General features: G+C 38.4%; 1 protein-coding gene across 1 annotated transcript in view; it reads left to right on the top strand.

Moving 5' to 3' along the window:
• LOC103519149 overlaps positions 1-14,362 on the top strand; it is a gene marked incomplete at its 3' end in the record, with an annotated part of 16,958 nt that extends 2,596 nt beyond the window's left edge. Inside the window, exons 3-8 of the mRNA XM_017448089.1 lie at positions 4,988-5,085; positions 6,667-6,800; positions 8,016-8,150; positions 8,463-8,549; positions 9,419-9,451; positions 14,281-14,362. Of these exons, the coding sequence (XP_017303578.1) occupies positions 4,988-5,085; positions 6,667-6,800; positions 8,016-8,150; positions 8,463-8,549; positions 9,419-9,451; positions 14,281-14,362 (569 nt within the window). The remainder of the gene's footprint in view (positions 1-4,987; positions 5,086-6,666; positions 6,801-8,015; positions 8,151-8,462; positions 8,550-9,418; positions 9,452-14,280) is intronic.
• Between the last annotated feature and the right edge of the window lie 1,824 nt (positions 14,363-16,186).

Genomic DNA, 16,186 nt, shown 5'->3' with positions numbered 1-16,186 from the left:
TTCCACGAAAGGAGGGTTAATTACGAATTACTTTGGTTGATATCTGGATGGGTGACTATCCGATTTTTGCCAAATTGTTACAGTCGCGTCCTTGGACCATATCGGGATAGCATACCAAATTTCATTTCTCTACTACAAACCGTTCTTGAGATATTTTGTTCACAACCTTTTCTACATTTTCCACGAAATGAGGGTTAAGCAACAATTACTTTGGTTAATATCAGGATGGGTGACTATCCGATTTTTGCCAAATTGTTACAGTCGCGTCCTTGGACCATACCGGGATAGCATACCAAATTTCATCGCTCTAGGACAAACCGTTCTCGAGATATTTTGTATACCACCTTTTCCCATTTTCCCATTTAAACCTGTGGTACACACATACATACCTAGGACAAACCGTTCTTGAGATATTTTGTATACCACCTTTTTCCATTTTCCCATTTAAACCTGTAGTACACACATACGTGTAAGAAGACGTTCATCGAGACGATGTTGTCTGGCTCTGCGCTGTCCCTCTGCAAGCTGCACCCCTCATGTGACTCTTCAGTCCTGCGGTTGATTTGAAGATTCGGCCGCATGCAAGACAGGTTGGATCATTGTTGCTTGGTGTTGACTGAGATTGATTGCTGGGTTGAGTGTTGGATGTTGGTACGTTTTCCCTGAGAGATGTTTTTATAGGTTGTAGTGAGTCGGATTGGGTATCAGGGTGGCGATGTTTTGTGTGACTGGTGAGTCCGGACTTAGATTTGCAAAATTCCATACCTCAGCTGGGATTGAACCCACGCCCTCCTGTTTACCAGGCGAGCGCCTTGACCACTACACCACCGAGGTAGGTATGAATAGAATAGATTAGAATGATACAATATGAATAGAATAGAATGATAGAATATGAATAGAATAGAATAGAATAGAATAGAATGATTTGAATTTGAATATTATTTCTTTATTTTTGAAAATTAGGTTACAATAAAAAGCATCTCCTAGGCTGATTTCAACCTCTGAGGTGATGGTTATTCTTCCTCTTCATTGGTTACTTATATCTAACATAGATAGGTAGGTACTTATAATTCATTTCATTACATTTAAAATAGAAAATTAGGTTACAATAAAAAGCATCTCCTAGGCTGATTTCAACCTCTGAGGAGATGGTTATTCTTCCTCTTCATTGGTTACTTATAAGATACTTATAACATAGATAGGTAGGTACTTATAATTCATTTCATTACATGTAAAATACACAGGTTTTCAAGATTTTAATAAGTGGTATAAAACAATTGAAAAAACATAATAAAATTTTTAATAGAATAATACTTAGGTACTCCATATTCGTATTAGGTATAGTGAACAAAATTTTGCCAAAAACATAATAAAATTTTTAATAGAATAATACTTAGGTACTCCATATTCGTATTAGGTATAGTGAACAAAATTTTGCCAAAACATAATAAAATTTTTAATAGAATAATACTTAGGTACTCCATATTCGTATTAGGTATAGTGAACAAAATTTTGCCTTTTTTTTTTTAATCTGGAAAATCAACATTTTAGACATCTTAATTTTTAATTCATGCTCTAGGTACACATTAGAAACAAAATTTTGCCTTTTTTTTAATCTGGAAATCTGAATAGATCGGAATAGAATATGAATATGAATTAGTCCTATGCGTGAATTAGTCCTATGCGAGTAGTACGTAATATGTATAAAGAGGCACTCTTTCACATTTATTTTCATATCGTGTGATCCTGGCTTTTAGAGAATCAAGTGTGTGGAACTGTCTTTCGAACACCCTGTATGTAATATAATTTAATAATACTTTGAGCAGGTCAGTGTGTCTCGAGGTACATCATACATGCCTCTATACACAACAAGATTTCAACACGTGATTTGATTAAGTACCCAATAAGATAAGAAGTATCTCTGTAAAATTTCGACAATATCTCTGTAAAATTTTGAAACTCAGTTAACCTATGAGAGCCGAGGCATTAAAGTCACACCAAACTTGGCCAAGCCCTTCAAATTTCGACAATATCTCTGTAAAATTTCGAAACTCATGAGAGCCGAGGCATTAAAGTCACACCAAACTTGGCCAAGCCCTTCAAATTTCGACAATATCTCTGTAAAATTTCGAAACTCAGTACTCGCCAACCCCCATCAGATCCATAGGAAGAAAATTTTGTACCTTATGAGGTAGAAAAAATGTACCTCAGCTCCGGCTCTATTAGTCCATGAGAGCCCTACATCAAAGTCACACCAAACTTGACCAAAAACTTCTCTCTTTTTCGCTGATAGCTCAGTCGCTCTGCGTCAGAGTGCATCGGGGATTTGTCTATTAGTTAGAAAACAAAATTTCCTACTATTTTCAATATTATTTGATATAGTTACTCAGTACCGGTCCGGAGTTAGAAGCGGTTAAATTTCAGCAAGATCCTCTTCTTCTTCTTCTTCTTCTTCTTCTTCTTCTTCTTCTTCTTCTTCTTCTTCTTCTTCTTCTTCTTATTCTTCGCCTTTTCCCGTGTACAAACGGGGTCGGCGTTTTTCGTCAGCCTCTCAATCAGCCCTAACTAGGGTGATTGCTTTGGGCTGACATTTGGTATCGGTCCGGTCCGAAGTTAGAAGCTGCTAAATTTCAGCAAGATCCGACGAAAAGAAGAGAAAAAAAAGTTCGGCTTCTATGGGTTAGTTCATATCTAATGTACATAACTCGGTTCCAATATTCCTGACCGCAGACTCTACTAAAGTAGCTAAAACCAACACTGAATTAAACCAACCAAAAAAATGTATTCAAATTTACCTGGTTTTATTTACTTATCCCATGGAAGGAAAGTAATGTAATCGGGTCAAATTTTCGATGGTCAGTTTTTAGTGCCAAAGCACGTTTTGAGGTCCCTAGAGTGTTTTATTTACATACTTAATTAAACAGCTAGTGATACAATCAGACATTGTCGCTTCTGGAACAAAATCTTCTATCAAACATTTTTCCTCTTTTCTTCTAGAAATCTACAATGAGGTTGATTTTTTTTGATTCCCCATGAATTTTCAGTTTTGTAGAATGCCAAAATTTCTGATTTTTTTCTTTATTTTCTTAGGGTACCTATATTGCCTGTTTTATTTACATACTTAATTAAACAGCTAGTGATACAATCAGACATTGTCGCTTCTGGAACAAAATCTTCTATCAAACATTTTTCCTTTTTTCTTCTAGAAATCTACAATGAGATTAATTTTCAGTTTTGTAGAATGCCAAAATTTCTGATTTTTTTTTCTTTCTTTTCTTAGGGTACCTATTTTGCCTGTCTTGTTTAAATCGTGATAGCATAAGACTGAAAAGTCCCTTTACTCTAACTTTACATTTTGTAAATCTGCAGGTAAATGTTCTTTGAAGAACATATTTTAAATTTTATGAATAAAACTGTAAACTTCTATGTCTATTTGCAACATCATCCCGAGGCATGGCCAAACTTGTGGAAAAGGCATGGCCGAACTTGTAGTTATCAAACTAAAAACATAAACGAAAAACGAAACTCAATCTAGGTGTTGTGGTTCTGGAGATACAGTGATCAGTGTGTGAATGGATCTCGTTCTTATAATATAAGATTAACCTTCTCCTCATTGTCTCTCCCACAGAATTTTTGAGAGTTAGATTATGAGGCTTCCAAACTCGGTTGTATAGTCTGGCGAACGCTTGATTTGCTGCGTTGATTCGGTTCTTTATTTCCCGGGAGATGTCGCCATTATTTGATAGTATGCTCCCCAGGTATTTGAAAGTGTCAACCTCTTTTAAGACTGATAAGTACCTATGGAGATAGTTATACATACGAGTAGATTCTTGACTTATTGATTACCAAGATTATTATTTTTATTTTATTTTTTTGTCCAAAATAGGTAGGACGTGTATTTTATTTATTTTTTGATTCGTTCCAAGATTCATTGCGTCAATAAAATTATAATGATACACATACGGGTCGTTTGATAAGTTCGTGGACTCGGATACTTCTTCTTGGTATGAAGCCCAAATCTATATAGGTGCCACTGCAAAGTATGTCTTGTTTTAGGAAGGTAGGTACACCAAGTTTCATTACGTTCTTCTTCTTGGTATGAAGCCCAAATCTATATAGGTGCCACTGCAAAGTATGTCTTGTTTTAGGAAGGTAGGTACACCAAGTTTCATTACATTCCTATTATTAGCCTTTGATTCACAGCTATCGATTGATGACGAGTTTGATAGGCTTTTTATAATGAATAATTCTGAGGTGCAGGCAGTGATTATTTTTTTTCTTTTTTTGAGGGCAAACCAGGAGTGGAAAAAAGCCCTGACTACATCCAGTATCGAAATTTGAATCTAATGGGGTTTTTATTTTATTTCCCGATTTGTTAAAAAAAAAATAATAATAATAATAAAAATAATCATTTGCCCGCAACTCGGAATTATCCATTATAAAAAGCCTATCACACAGATCAAACTCGTCATCAATCGATAGCTGTGAATCAAAAGCTAATACTAGCAACGTAATGAAACTTGGTGTACCTTCCTAAAACAAGACATACTTTGCAATGGCACCTAAATTTGGACTTCATACCAAGAAGAAGTATCCGAGTCCACGAACTTATCAAACGGCCCGTGTATATCTTAAACAAATAGGGTTTGTTCTCGGCTTCTGGGAACGGCTGGCTTTCTCCTGTCCTGTCTTCCTTCTCTCTTCGTTTTCGGGACGATGAGACCCTCAGTTACAGTTCCCTCGATTCAAATCTCTTGCTTTGGATTGATATGGTCTGGAAGATTTGAAGCATGCTGTTGAATTGAAGGATGGTTTATTAACTTCATTTTGCCTCGGTGTTCTCGGAACGGCTGGCTTTCTTCTATCCTGTCCTCCTTCTCTCTTCAATTTTAGGACGAAAATACGATATTAAGACCTCTGTTGTTTTATTATTCTATTGTTTTTATTATTGTTGTTTTATTAATATTCTATTTTGTTTCTGTTTCAGGGAGGGTTCAAGCTACATATTTTGGACTCACTGCAAAGGCCTCTGCTAGATCTCACTCCAGTCACTAAAGACTCGGAATTTGTGCGCTCAGATGCTACGTAAGTCAATTTCCTTAGGGAAGCCACTCACTATCAGGTAGACCTGACAGGAACACCTGATCAGGTCCGCTTGTCAGGTCTACCTGATAGTGTGTGTACTGTGTGTGCTCATCAGTTATCAGGTAGACCTGACGAATTTTTCAGCCGCACCTGTCAGGTCTACCTGATAGTGTGTGTGCTCATCAGGTATCAGGTAATCTTTTTTGGGGTGGGATGGAGTTTTGTTTATTTTTTGTGGCACTTGATTTATTTTGGGAGGAACGACTTGGCGGGGTCTTTTTTATGCCACGAAGTGGTATTTTTTGGGGGGTAATGATATATCTGACGTATTTTCCATTTTTTAGTTTGTCAGTTAGTTTACTCTTGAACGATCTATCCAATTTTGATGAAATTTTTGCAAACATGTATAGTAATCTTTGGTTACCATACAAATTTTGGTCTAGATCAGACTTCTGGGCCCTCGAAGATGCCTTTTTTACGAGTTCTGCAGTACATTGATTATGTTGTTAAGCCTATAAAATACACGAGACTTTGTTTAGACTCCTGTGAAGGTGAAGTTCTCTGGTAAAGGGACTTTTCAGTCCTTTCGGGCAGGATAAACAAGGTATATTCTATTCTATTCTATCCTCCTTCACTATTCAATTTTAGGGCGATATTAAGTCTTCCTTCACTATTCAATTTTAGGGCGATATTAAGTCTTCCTTCACACTATTCAATTTTAGGGTGATATTAAGACCGACGATGTTAATAATTATACTATTTTCTTTCTGTTTCAGGGAGGGTTCAAGCTACATATTTTGGACGCGCTACAAAGGCCTCTGTTGTTAATATTCTATTTTGTTTCTGTTTCAGGGAGGGTTCAAACTACATATTTTGGACTCACTACAAAGGCCTCTGCTGGATCTCACTCCATTTTTCCTCATATTTTTTTTTTTCGAAAGATACTTCTTATTCATTTATTGATTATTAATTCTCATACGTACAATTTATGATACATGGAAAAATAAATATTTTTGATGACACATATAGGTACCTATAATTTTTCATTGTTTGATGTGAACAAAGTTACCCATAGCCTGATTTACTATTTTACAAGTACGATACGGTACTTTGAGCTACAGTACGATACGGTACGGAACAGTCAGATACGATCAGGTATAGTCAGGTGCGGTACAATACGGTTAGTTACGCTGCGGTCACCTACGGCCATGCCTCTATGCATACGCAGCATACGGCCATGCCTCAGCCACGCGCAAGCGGGCGGAGCGTGCTTGTTTTATTCTACGTTTTCCTTTTCTCCCTCCAGGCAGTAACCAAAGACTCGGAATTTGTGCGCTCAGATGCTACGTAAGTCAATTTCCTTAGGGAAACCACTCCTTATAGGAACACCTGATCAGGTCCGCTTGTCAGGTCTACCTGATAGTGTGTGTACTGTATGTGCTCATCAGTTATCAGGTAGTTATGACAATCGTAAGTAGATATCGATACGGCCATGCCTCTATGCATACGGCCATGCCTCAGCCACGCGCAAGCGGGCGGAGCCTGCTTGTTTTATTCTATGTTTTCCTTTTCTCCCTCCAGGGCGCAGCAGTATCAGGTCACGTTACCCAAAGACTTCGAGTGTGATGACTGCACTATTAGACTACTGAGAGAAGCATCGGAATGGTCGAATAACTATCGATTCTGGTCCTGTGCTGATGTGGACATCAAAAACCGTAAGTCGATAACTCGATATCGATATTTAATGACAATCGTAAGTCGATATCGATAGTTGATGGTAACCGTAAGTCGATATCGATAGTTGATGACAACCATAACTATCGATTCTGGTCCTGTGCTGATGTGGACATCAAAAACCGTAAGTCGATAACTCGATATCGATATTTAATGACAATCGTAAGTAGATATCGATAGTTGATGGTAAACGTAAGTAGATATCGATAGTTGATGGTAAACGTAAGTAGATATCGATAGTTGATGACAACCATAAGTCGATATCGATAGTTGATGGTAACCGTAAGTCGATATCGATAGTTGAAGGCTAAAATAGGATTTTCCAAGGGTAAACCCAGTTGCCCAGTTCTATTTTATTATGCGCCTCTGTGCGCACGGATATGAAGTTTTTACTACACTTGCTGCCACGGGCTACCTATAAATGTATTTGCAATGGTTATCTGAAAGAAGGCTTCTGAGTAAAATTTTGCTCTGATTGAAAAATCCAAAGAATTAAAGAGTCTGTCTCTCATGTTGAGGGAGATGTTTTAATACATGGGTTTCTGTGGGTAAACACCATGGAATATGTTTTGCCAACCATTGTAAAAATGTCATTGTAACATTAATAGGTACAAATAAATTTTCTATACTACTATGTTTTGGCAGCCAGGGTGTTGAAGTATCTCCTTGGCGAAAGTACCACAGAGGTCTATAATGAAATACGGCTCCTCTTGTAAAGCCCTTTTGGTTGTTTCTCCTTCGTGGGTTACTGTTTTTACTTTCCTTATCCTATAGGTCTGTGGGTACTAACCATGCAATATGTCTTGGCAGCCAGGGTGTTGAAGTATCTCCTTGGCGAAAGTACCACAGAGGTCTATAATGAAATACGGCTCCTCTCGTCCTCTCGTAAAGCCCTTTTGGTTGTTTCTCCTTCGTGGGTTACTGTTCCTTATCCTATAGGAAGGAAAGTAATGTAATCGGGTCAAATTTTTGATGGTCAGTTTTTAGTGCCAAAACACGTTTCGAGGTCCCTAGAGCCTAAATCCAAAGTTTCAGCCATTGGTCCGTGTGTGTGTGTGTGTCTGGTTTTTAGTGCCAAAACACGTTTTGAGGTCCCTAGAGCCTAAATCCAAAGTTTCAGCCATTGGTCCGTGTGTGTGTGTCTGTCTGCCTATCTGTAAGAAAATATTTTTATCGAACCCTCCTTTTTTCCCCAGGAAACAAGTACAAGGAAGACTGTAGCGGCCATGGTCGCTACTTGCTGTCTAAGTGTCGCTGTGATCGGCTCTACTATGGACACAAGTGCCAGTACAAGGATGAGTGTATGGAGGATATTGACTGTGGAGACCGAGGTAAGTTTACCCCACCTTACCCTACAGTCTTCTTTTTTTATTATTAATACATATTTTATATTGCATATTATTAGTTACCCCGATAAGGCATGTTCACCCCATCTTACCCTATTTTGTTTTGAATTACAAAGACCGAGCGAGGTATGTATGTTTCCCCCAAAGCCCGAAATGGAAACTTTTGTGTTTTACCCAAACTCGTGTTCACATAAATGGGAAGTGTCTTTTCTTGTCAATTGCCAAGTTCATGCTACGACACAGACCCGTAAAGTCCAATGTACCACATTTTTCATGTCGATATCCTGTTGTTTTCAGGTCGTTGTGTGGACGTCACGGCGTCGACAGCTCCTAGAAAGCAATGCTACTGTGAACTGGGCTGGTTTGGACCTGGCTGCACAAAGAGTAAGTTCTTGTCAATAGAGATTTTTTCTTCAATTTATCCGAATTTTTTTTAAAAGAGGTTTAATAGAGGGAACTATAACTGCCAAGGTCTTATCATCCCGAAATCGAAGAGAGAAGGAAGACAGGATAGGAGAAAGCCAGCTCTGCCGAGAACGAATATATTCCCATCAGGATAAAATCCGCCCCGGGCAAAAACATTTTTCAACCTTGTCCAACATTTAAATAAATACACATAATTCATTTTACTATAAACTCTTCAATTCCCCACTTCTCCATTTCGTCCAAGTCAAGGGTTCGAATCCCTTCTAGAAGCCGTATTTATATTTATAGAAACGTATCTGAGAAAGGCTTCAACTGGCCTTCGATTTGGAAGTATCATTCCCATTCCCCGCACTCAGGCTGCCGGGATGGTTATACTACCTACCCACCGAGCTAACTAGACTGGCTTATATTAATTTTACTAGCTGAATTCCGTCGCTTCGCTTCGGAATCCCGCTAGTCCATCCCGAGGCATGGCCAAACTTCTGGAAAAGGCATGGCCGTTTGTAGTTACAAACTAAAAACATAGACTCAAATATTAGGCAAGCGAGGAAAAGTTTTCTCTCCCGCAGTCTCTGCACTCTGTGTATTTCTTATGGTAGTTGTAGTGTAGTACCATCATTCCACAATATACTTTCAGTCTAACTGTTTCTCTCTTGTACAAATTGCCTTCTTATTATTTCCAACTCACACCTAGACCATAAAAGGAATATTCCTACCAAATTTCAGCTTTCTAGGTGTTGTGGTTCTGGAGATACAGTGATCAGTGTGTGAATGGATCTCGTTCTTATAATATAAGATTAACCTTCTCCTCATTGTCTCTCCCACAGAATCCGCCCTCAAATCCCAGGACATGGACCTGAGTTGTAGTGTAGTACCATCATTCCACAATATACTTTCAGTCTAACTGTTTCTCTCTTGTACAAATTGCCTTCTTATTATTTCCAACTGGTTATGGGCCGTCACGCATATCCCTCCCTCTCTCTCTCTCTCTCTCTCTCTCTCTGTCTGTCTGTCTCTCTCTCTCTCTCTCTCTCTCTCTCTCTCGTTATCTGGCTTTACATGCGACTCTCTCAATTGTAAACAGATTTTTCTTTTTCTTTCTCTATCTCTCCTATTGTTTCCCACTCCCCCCTTTTTTCCTCCCTCGCTCTCTCTCCCTCTCTCTCTTTCTTTCTTTCTTCTCTCCGTTCTATTTTTCTAATCAGCAAATGGGTCTACTATCTACCTACTTCATATACGAGTAGATATACATAGGTATCTATGTACGTACATACCTATCTATGTATGTATTGTATGTGTATTAATGTATTGTCTACCTACATTTCTAGGCCTATACAATAGTGTGTCCAGATCAATGTGACAGCAAAAAAATAGTCATTGTTGCCAAACATGTCACATGTGCAATGGTAGAGAATCTTTAAAAGGGGAAGGTATATTGCACACTGCTTCCTCCGACAGTGAAACAAAGTCAGGTAAGGCGATATCCACCTTACCTGTTCTGGAATCCAACCTCTGAACTTAGAGCTACCTCTGCATTTTAGAAGAGAGAGTTTATCAAAAATAGACCTTTACCTGAATTGCAACAATGTAAGGATTTCCTGCAATCTGATTGGTTCCTTCATTTTGGGTTGATGACTCATTGCTGTCACATTGATCTGGATGAACTATAGGTACTTCAATATTGTTCACTTTATACGTATACCTGCCCCATAAGTCCCATAGAAAGCGAAGAAAGAAGGAAGACAGGATAGGAAAAAGTCAGCCGTTCCGAGAACGAACCTTATCTGTCAAAAAATTCGCCCGAGCGGGAATGGAACCCATGTAAGGATTTCCTGCAATCTGATTGGTTCCTTCATTTTGGGTTGATGACTCATTGCTGTCACATTGATCTGGATGAACTATAATTTACAATAGTTATACCTATTTGAAGTAGATTTGCTAGATTTTGCTACATTGAGTAAGAATTTGCTTTTACAAGGTTTAAATTCCCATCAGCTTCTTAACTCCAGTTAGATCTCACTTTTCCAACGGAATCCATAGCAAAACGAAGTGACAATATTATTAACTCAGACCTTGTCGAACCCGCGGCCTAGCGCTTACAGAACAGACGCTATAACCTCTAAGCTAACTAGGCTGGCTGGCTAAGCCATTCATGACGTTCATTAATTCTTTTATCCCCCTTTTTTAAATCTTTCCTACGTCTTTCATCTATTCCTGTTAGAAGACACTTGAACTACCTACATCTCTAAATGTTTCCATTTCTACTTTATTTACTGTTTGTTTTACCTCTTCTTCTTCTTCTTCTTCTTCTTCTTCTTCTTCTTCTTCTTCTTCTTATCTCGCTCCTCCCCCTCTAAGTGTGCTAAGTATATCTTTCTTCCTCCACCGCTTCCTATTACTTCTTCTTCTCTTCCTCCTCTTCCTTCTTTCCTCCTCCTCTCTCTTCTCTTATCTTCTCGTATTTCTCTCTCTTTTTTTTTTGAAAAGAAAACAACAGATGTGATATTTCAAAGTAAACATGACACGGTATCATTAAACATGACTATTATGTCATTAATACCCTCAATAAATGTGACATGACATGAAACGGTATCAAGACCATGACAACTAATTCTTTTCGTTACGTGATAAATCATTTTAACATGACCAAATGTCATTATTATCATCCATAAATATGACATGACTTGACACGGTATTAATAAACATGACATGACACGACAACCTATTGGTAACATGACAATTAGTCATTAATGAGGATTAATAATAATTATTACTATGATTAATAAAATGACAATAATGTAATGTGATTTATTAACTCCTACCTTCACATACCAACTAAACAAAGGAATTTACTTATAATAGGTATGACAAGTTTTTAACATGACAAGTGAAAAGCTATTGCGAATGTTTATTTGATGCAGTTTGTCTTGTTTGAAAATAACAAGACATCACACGTTTATAACATGACAAGACATGATTACACGACTTTAAACATGACAAGCTATTATGACCAAGATATTTGTGAAGGAAACAATTGCTTTAACATGACAAGCTATTATGACCAAGATATTTGTGAAGAAAACAATTGTTTTAACATGACAAGGAGACATTATTAAACAATAAATAAACATGAAGACATGGTGGCTACCTTCTAGCGAGTGTTAATATTATTTTCAAGTACCTATTTTAATGTAATCGGGTCAAATTTTCGATGGTCAGTTTTTAGTGCCAAAACACGTTTTGAGGTCCCTAGAGCCTAAATCCAAAGTTTCAGCCATTCTTCCGTGTGTAAGGAGGAGGAGGAGGAGGAGGAGAAGATGGAAGAGATGAAAAACGAGGAGAGAGAGAGAGGAGAAGAATAAAGACGGGGAGAAAGCAGATATGGAATAGGACGAGAACGTGAAGAATTGAGATATGAAATGGAGAGGAAATAGAAAGAGAAGAAGAACAAAGAGGAGGAGGAAGAGGAGAAGAAAGAGGGGGAGGTGAACTGGAAGTGAAAAATGCGACACGAAACTTTTGGTTAAGACCGGTGCAACGCTTGGCGGCATTTTACCGCTTTTTGGCGGTTTTCGGTGTAATTTAACAATTAATATCTCGGGAACGGTATGAGCTAGAGGCTTGAAATTTGGTATGTAGTTCACAAATGTGACAAGGATGCAACACAAAACGTTTTTTGAGATGGTTGCTGCGCTTGGCGGTATTTTGACCGCTTTTGGACAGATTTCGACCGTTTTTTGGCGGTTTTTAGCTATAGCAACAAAAGGGTTAGAGATATTGTAAAAGTCAGGGTTAAAGAACACTCAAATAAGCATCATTTAATAGGATAAGGAAAGTCGTGTGATGTTCACACCAGATTTTTCTATGTAGATAATAGTATAGGATAGAAGGATCTATTACAGCGGACGTCTTATCGTCCCGAAATGGAAGAGAGAAGGACTTCAGGATAGGAGAAAGCCAGGCGTTCCGAGAACGAACCTCATCTGTTTAGGATAAAGTTTGGTCCGGCTGGAATCGAACCCGCGACCTAGCGCTGGGAAGACATTTCTTCGTTCTTTCTAAAACTCAACGTGAGATCACCCAGTATACCTACGTGTATTGAGAGGAAGAGGATTCTGTTAGCACTCCAGTGTTTATGTGCTAGGAGACTGGAGGCGGAATAGGAGGTGGTGAAGATGAAGAAGAAGAAGTACGAGGAGGAGGAGGAGGAGGAGGAGGAGGAGGAGGAGGAGAAGATGGAAGAGATGAAAAACGAGGAGAGAGAGAGAGGAGAAGAATAAAGACGGGGAGAAAGCAGATATGGAATAGGACGAGAACGTGAAGAATTGAGATATGAAATGGAGAGGAAATAGAAAGAGAAGAAGAACAAAGAGGAGGAGGAAGAGGAGAAGAAAGAGGGGGAGGTGAACTGGAAGTGAAAAGAGGAGGAGGAGGAGGAGGCCTTCGAGATGAGGTTATACTGTTACTGCCTGTTTTTTCATATTTCAATTTGCAAGAGATTTATGAAATTGAAAATATGAAAAGAAGACGAGGTGCAGTATGATGGCAAGGGGGAAGAGAATTGGAAAAATGAAGGAGTAGGGTGAGGAAGAATACGAAGAAATAGAGATGGGGGAGGAAAATGAGAGAGGAAGAGGAAAGCTGTGATGATAAGGGGACAAAGGGGGGAATATGTTTTGAAGAAAGAGAAGAAAACAAAGGAAAATGGAGGATAGTAGGAAAAGGAGAGGACAAAGAAGAAGATGAGGAAAAAAAGGAGTTAGTGGAATGAAGGCTACAGGAATGGTGGGAACATGAGAAGGCAAAGGAATAAAGGGAAAAGGAGAAAAGGAGGGGGAGGTTATTGTAAAAGTTAGGGTAAAAGAACACTCAAATAAGCATCATTCAACAGGATAAGGAAAGTCGTGTGATGTTCACACCAGATTTTTTACTCCAATATATGTATTTACCTCGACAAAGATTCCACTAAGTATTTGATTTGACAGTTGTGATGGTAACGTTACCTCTTCTTCCTCTCGTCATAAACAACAAGTTATCAAAACAAAAACACATCCAGATGTTACTCAAACGAATTCTCAGACAAATCAAACAATCTGATTTGAAATATATTTTGTCGTCACATCTTGACATTTGACGGAAATTGGAACGTAACTCTTGTAAGTACGAGGTCGAAGGCTCGATTCCCTCCCAGGGTTAACTTTATCCCAAACAAACTGATTAGGTTCGTTCTCAGAACGGCTGGCTTTCTCCTATCCTGTCCTCCTTCTCTCTTCGATTTCAGGACGATAAGATCTCCGTTGTTACAGTTCCCTCTATCAAACCTCTTAAAGAAAAAGGTGTTTAAGAGCCGTGGCCACAAAGCGAGTTTAAATTCGGTTGAAGTTTAATTCGTGTTTTGGCACTAAAAACTGACCATCGAAATTTTGACCCGATTACATTACTTTCCTTCCTATAGGATAAGGAAAGTAAAAAAAGGTGTTTAAGGGCCGTGGCCACAAAGTGAGTTTAAATTCGATTGAAGTTTAACTCTCGGAATAACCAATCTCATTGGTTGAGCTATTTTTTTATTTATTATTATTTTTTTTTTTAAATCAAAAAGAAGAAAATTCTTTCAATCGACTGGGTTTCGAACCCGGGACGCTAAACCTATGCCACCGGTTAACCCATTCGTGTTTGTTTCTTGTTTCAGAATCATTGCGAGAATACTTCAGCAAATTCGGTGAAATCACAGAAGTCATGGTCATGAAGGATCCAACCACGAGGAGATCGAGGTAAGATGACAATAAACATGACACGGTATCATTAAACATGACTATTATGTCATTAATACCCTCAATAAATGTGACATGACATGAAACGGTATCAAGACCATGACAACTAATTATTTTCGTTACGTGATAGGTAAATCATTTTAAGATGACCAAATGTCATTATTATCATCCATAAATATGACATGACTTGATACGGTATTAATAAACATGACATGACACGACAACCTATTGGTAACATGACAATTAGTCATTAACGAGGATTAATTATTATTACTATGATTAATAACATGACAATAATGTGATTTATTAACTCCTACCTTCACATACAAACTAAACAAAGGAATTTACTTATAATAAGTATGACAAGTTTTGTAACATGACAAGTGAAAAGCTATTGCATGAAGGATCCAACCACGAGGAGATCGAGGTAAGATGACAATAAACATGACACGGTATCATTAAACATGACTATTATGTCATTAATACCATAATGTGACATTATGACATAATATGAAACGGTATCAAGACCATGACAACTAATTCTTTTCGTTACGTGATAAATCATTTTAACATGACCAAAAATGTCATTGACCATCTTCACCATCTGACAGACCGCGGTCTCGCAGACCTGAGTCTGTCAGACAATCGGAAGGTGTGTGTAGGAAAAAGCTCGAGACCTAACGTCTCTCAGGTGGTCTGACAGACCTTTATTGTACCTCGGATCCGTTTTCGCATTACTTCAAGGCACATTCTTTTTACATCCATGCCTATCCAAGAGCGGAAAAGTTCGGTCAGAAAATTTCAGTCTGTCAGACAATCGGAAGGTGTGTGTAGGAAAAAGCTCGAGACCTAACGTCTCTCAGGTGGTCTGACAGACCTTTATTGTACCTCAGATCCGTTTTCGCATTACTTCAAGGCACATCCTTTTCGCATCCATGCCTATCCGAGAACGGAAAAGAGCGATCAGAAAATTTCCGCCCTGGTCGGGATTCGAAACCCAGCACCTCCAGGTTGAGAGTCAGTACTCAACCACAGAGGCCCTGTATTCTATTTTAGTCAAGAATTATCATTTCTCTCTTTTCTCCATCTCTCATCACCCCATATAGGTATTAATCGAAAGTAAAAACGCTTATTGTATGTTTGAGTGATGTTTTGATTTCACGATTTACCATCACTTTGCATCTTTACGAGCAATTGCTTCCTCATATGTATTGTGATAATGGTTTTTTAATGCAACTCTCTTGATAGTCTTGATGCTCTTAGCCAGCGGCGATACCACGTTCAATGCATGAGTTTCCCACGGATTTACTTACAGTAGAATCTCAATTATATCAACCATTATTTCAACTCCAAAATCCATTCTTTTTTTTCTATCTTTCAAAGGATATCTTATCCTATCCGAGGAAAAGATCATTAGAAAGTGATCATTTCAACTACCCCCGGTCCCAATTAGTTGAAATAATCGAGGTTCTACTGTACTTGTACTGTATTGAATATTGATTGTGATGTCGACTTCAAAATATATGTACAAGTAGGTACATGGCCAACGGCCAAACTTCAATTTGGCCAAATGTTGCTTAAGTGTTTTATTATCATTTTGGACCAGTCACGGTATAGCGGAGTAGCTTGTGCCTGCCTTACGCTTGGACCATCTGACAGAGCGCGGTCTCGCAGACCTGAGTCTGTCAGACAATCTGAAGGTGTGTGTAGGAAAAAGCTCGAGACCTAACGTCTCTCAGGCGGTCTGACAGACCTTTATTGTACCTTGGAACCGCTTTCGCATTACTTCAAGGCACATCCTTTTTACGCCCATGCCTATCCAAG

This window comes from Diaphorina citri, unplaced genomic scaffold, assembly GCF_000475195.1.
Source record: "Diaphorina citri unplaced genomic scaffold, Diaci psyllid genome assembly version 1.1 scaffold2567, whole genome shotgun sequence".
NCBI lineage: Eukaryota > Metazoa > Arthropoda > Insecta > Hemiptera > Psyllidae > Diaphorina > Diaphorina citri.
The sequence above is the reverse complement of the archived record's forward strand: the minus strand, read 5'-3'. Positions and strand labels throughout refer to the sequence as shown.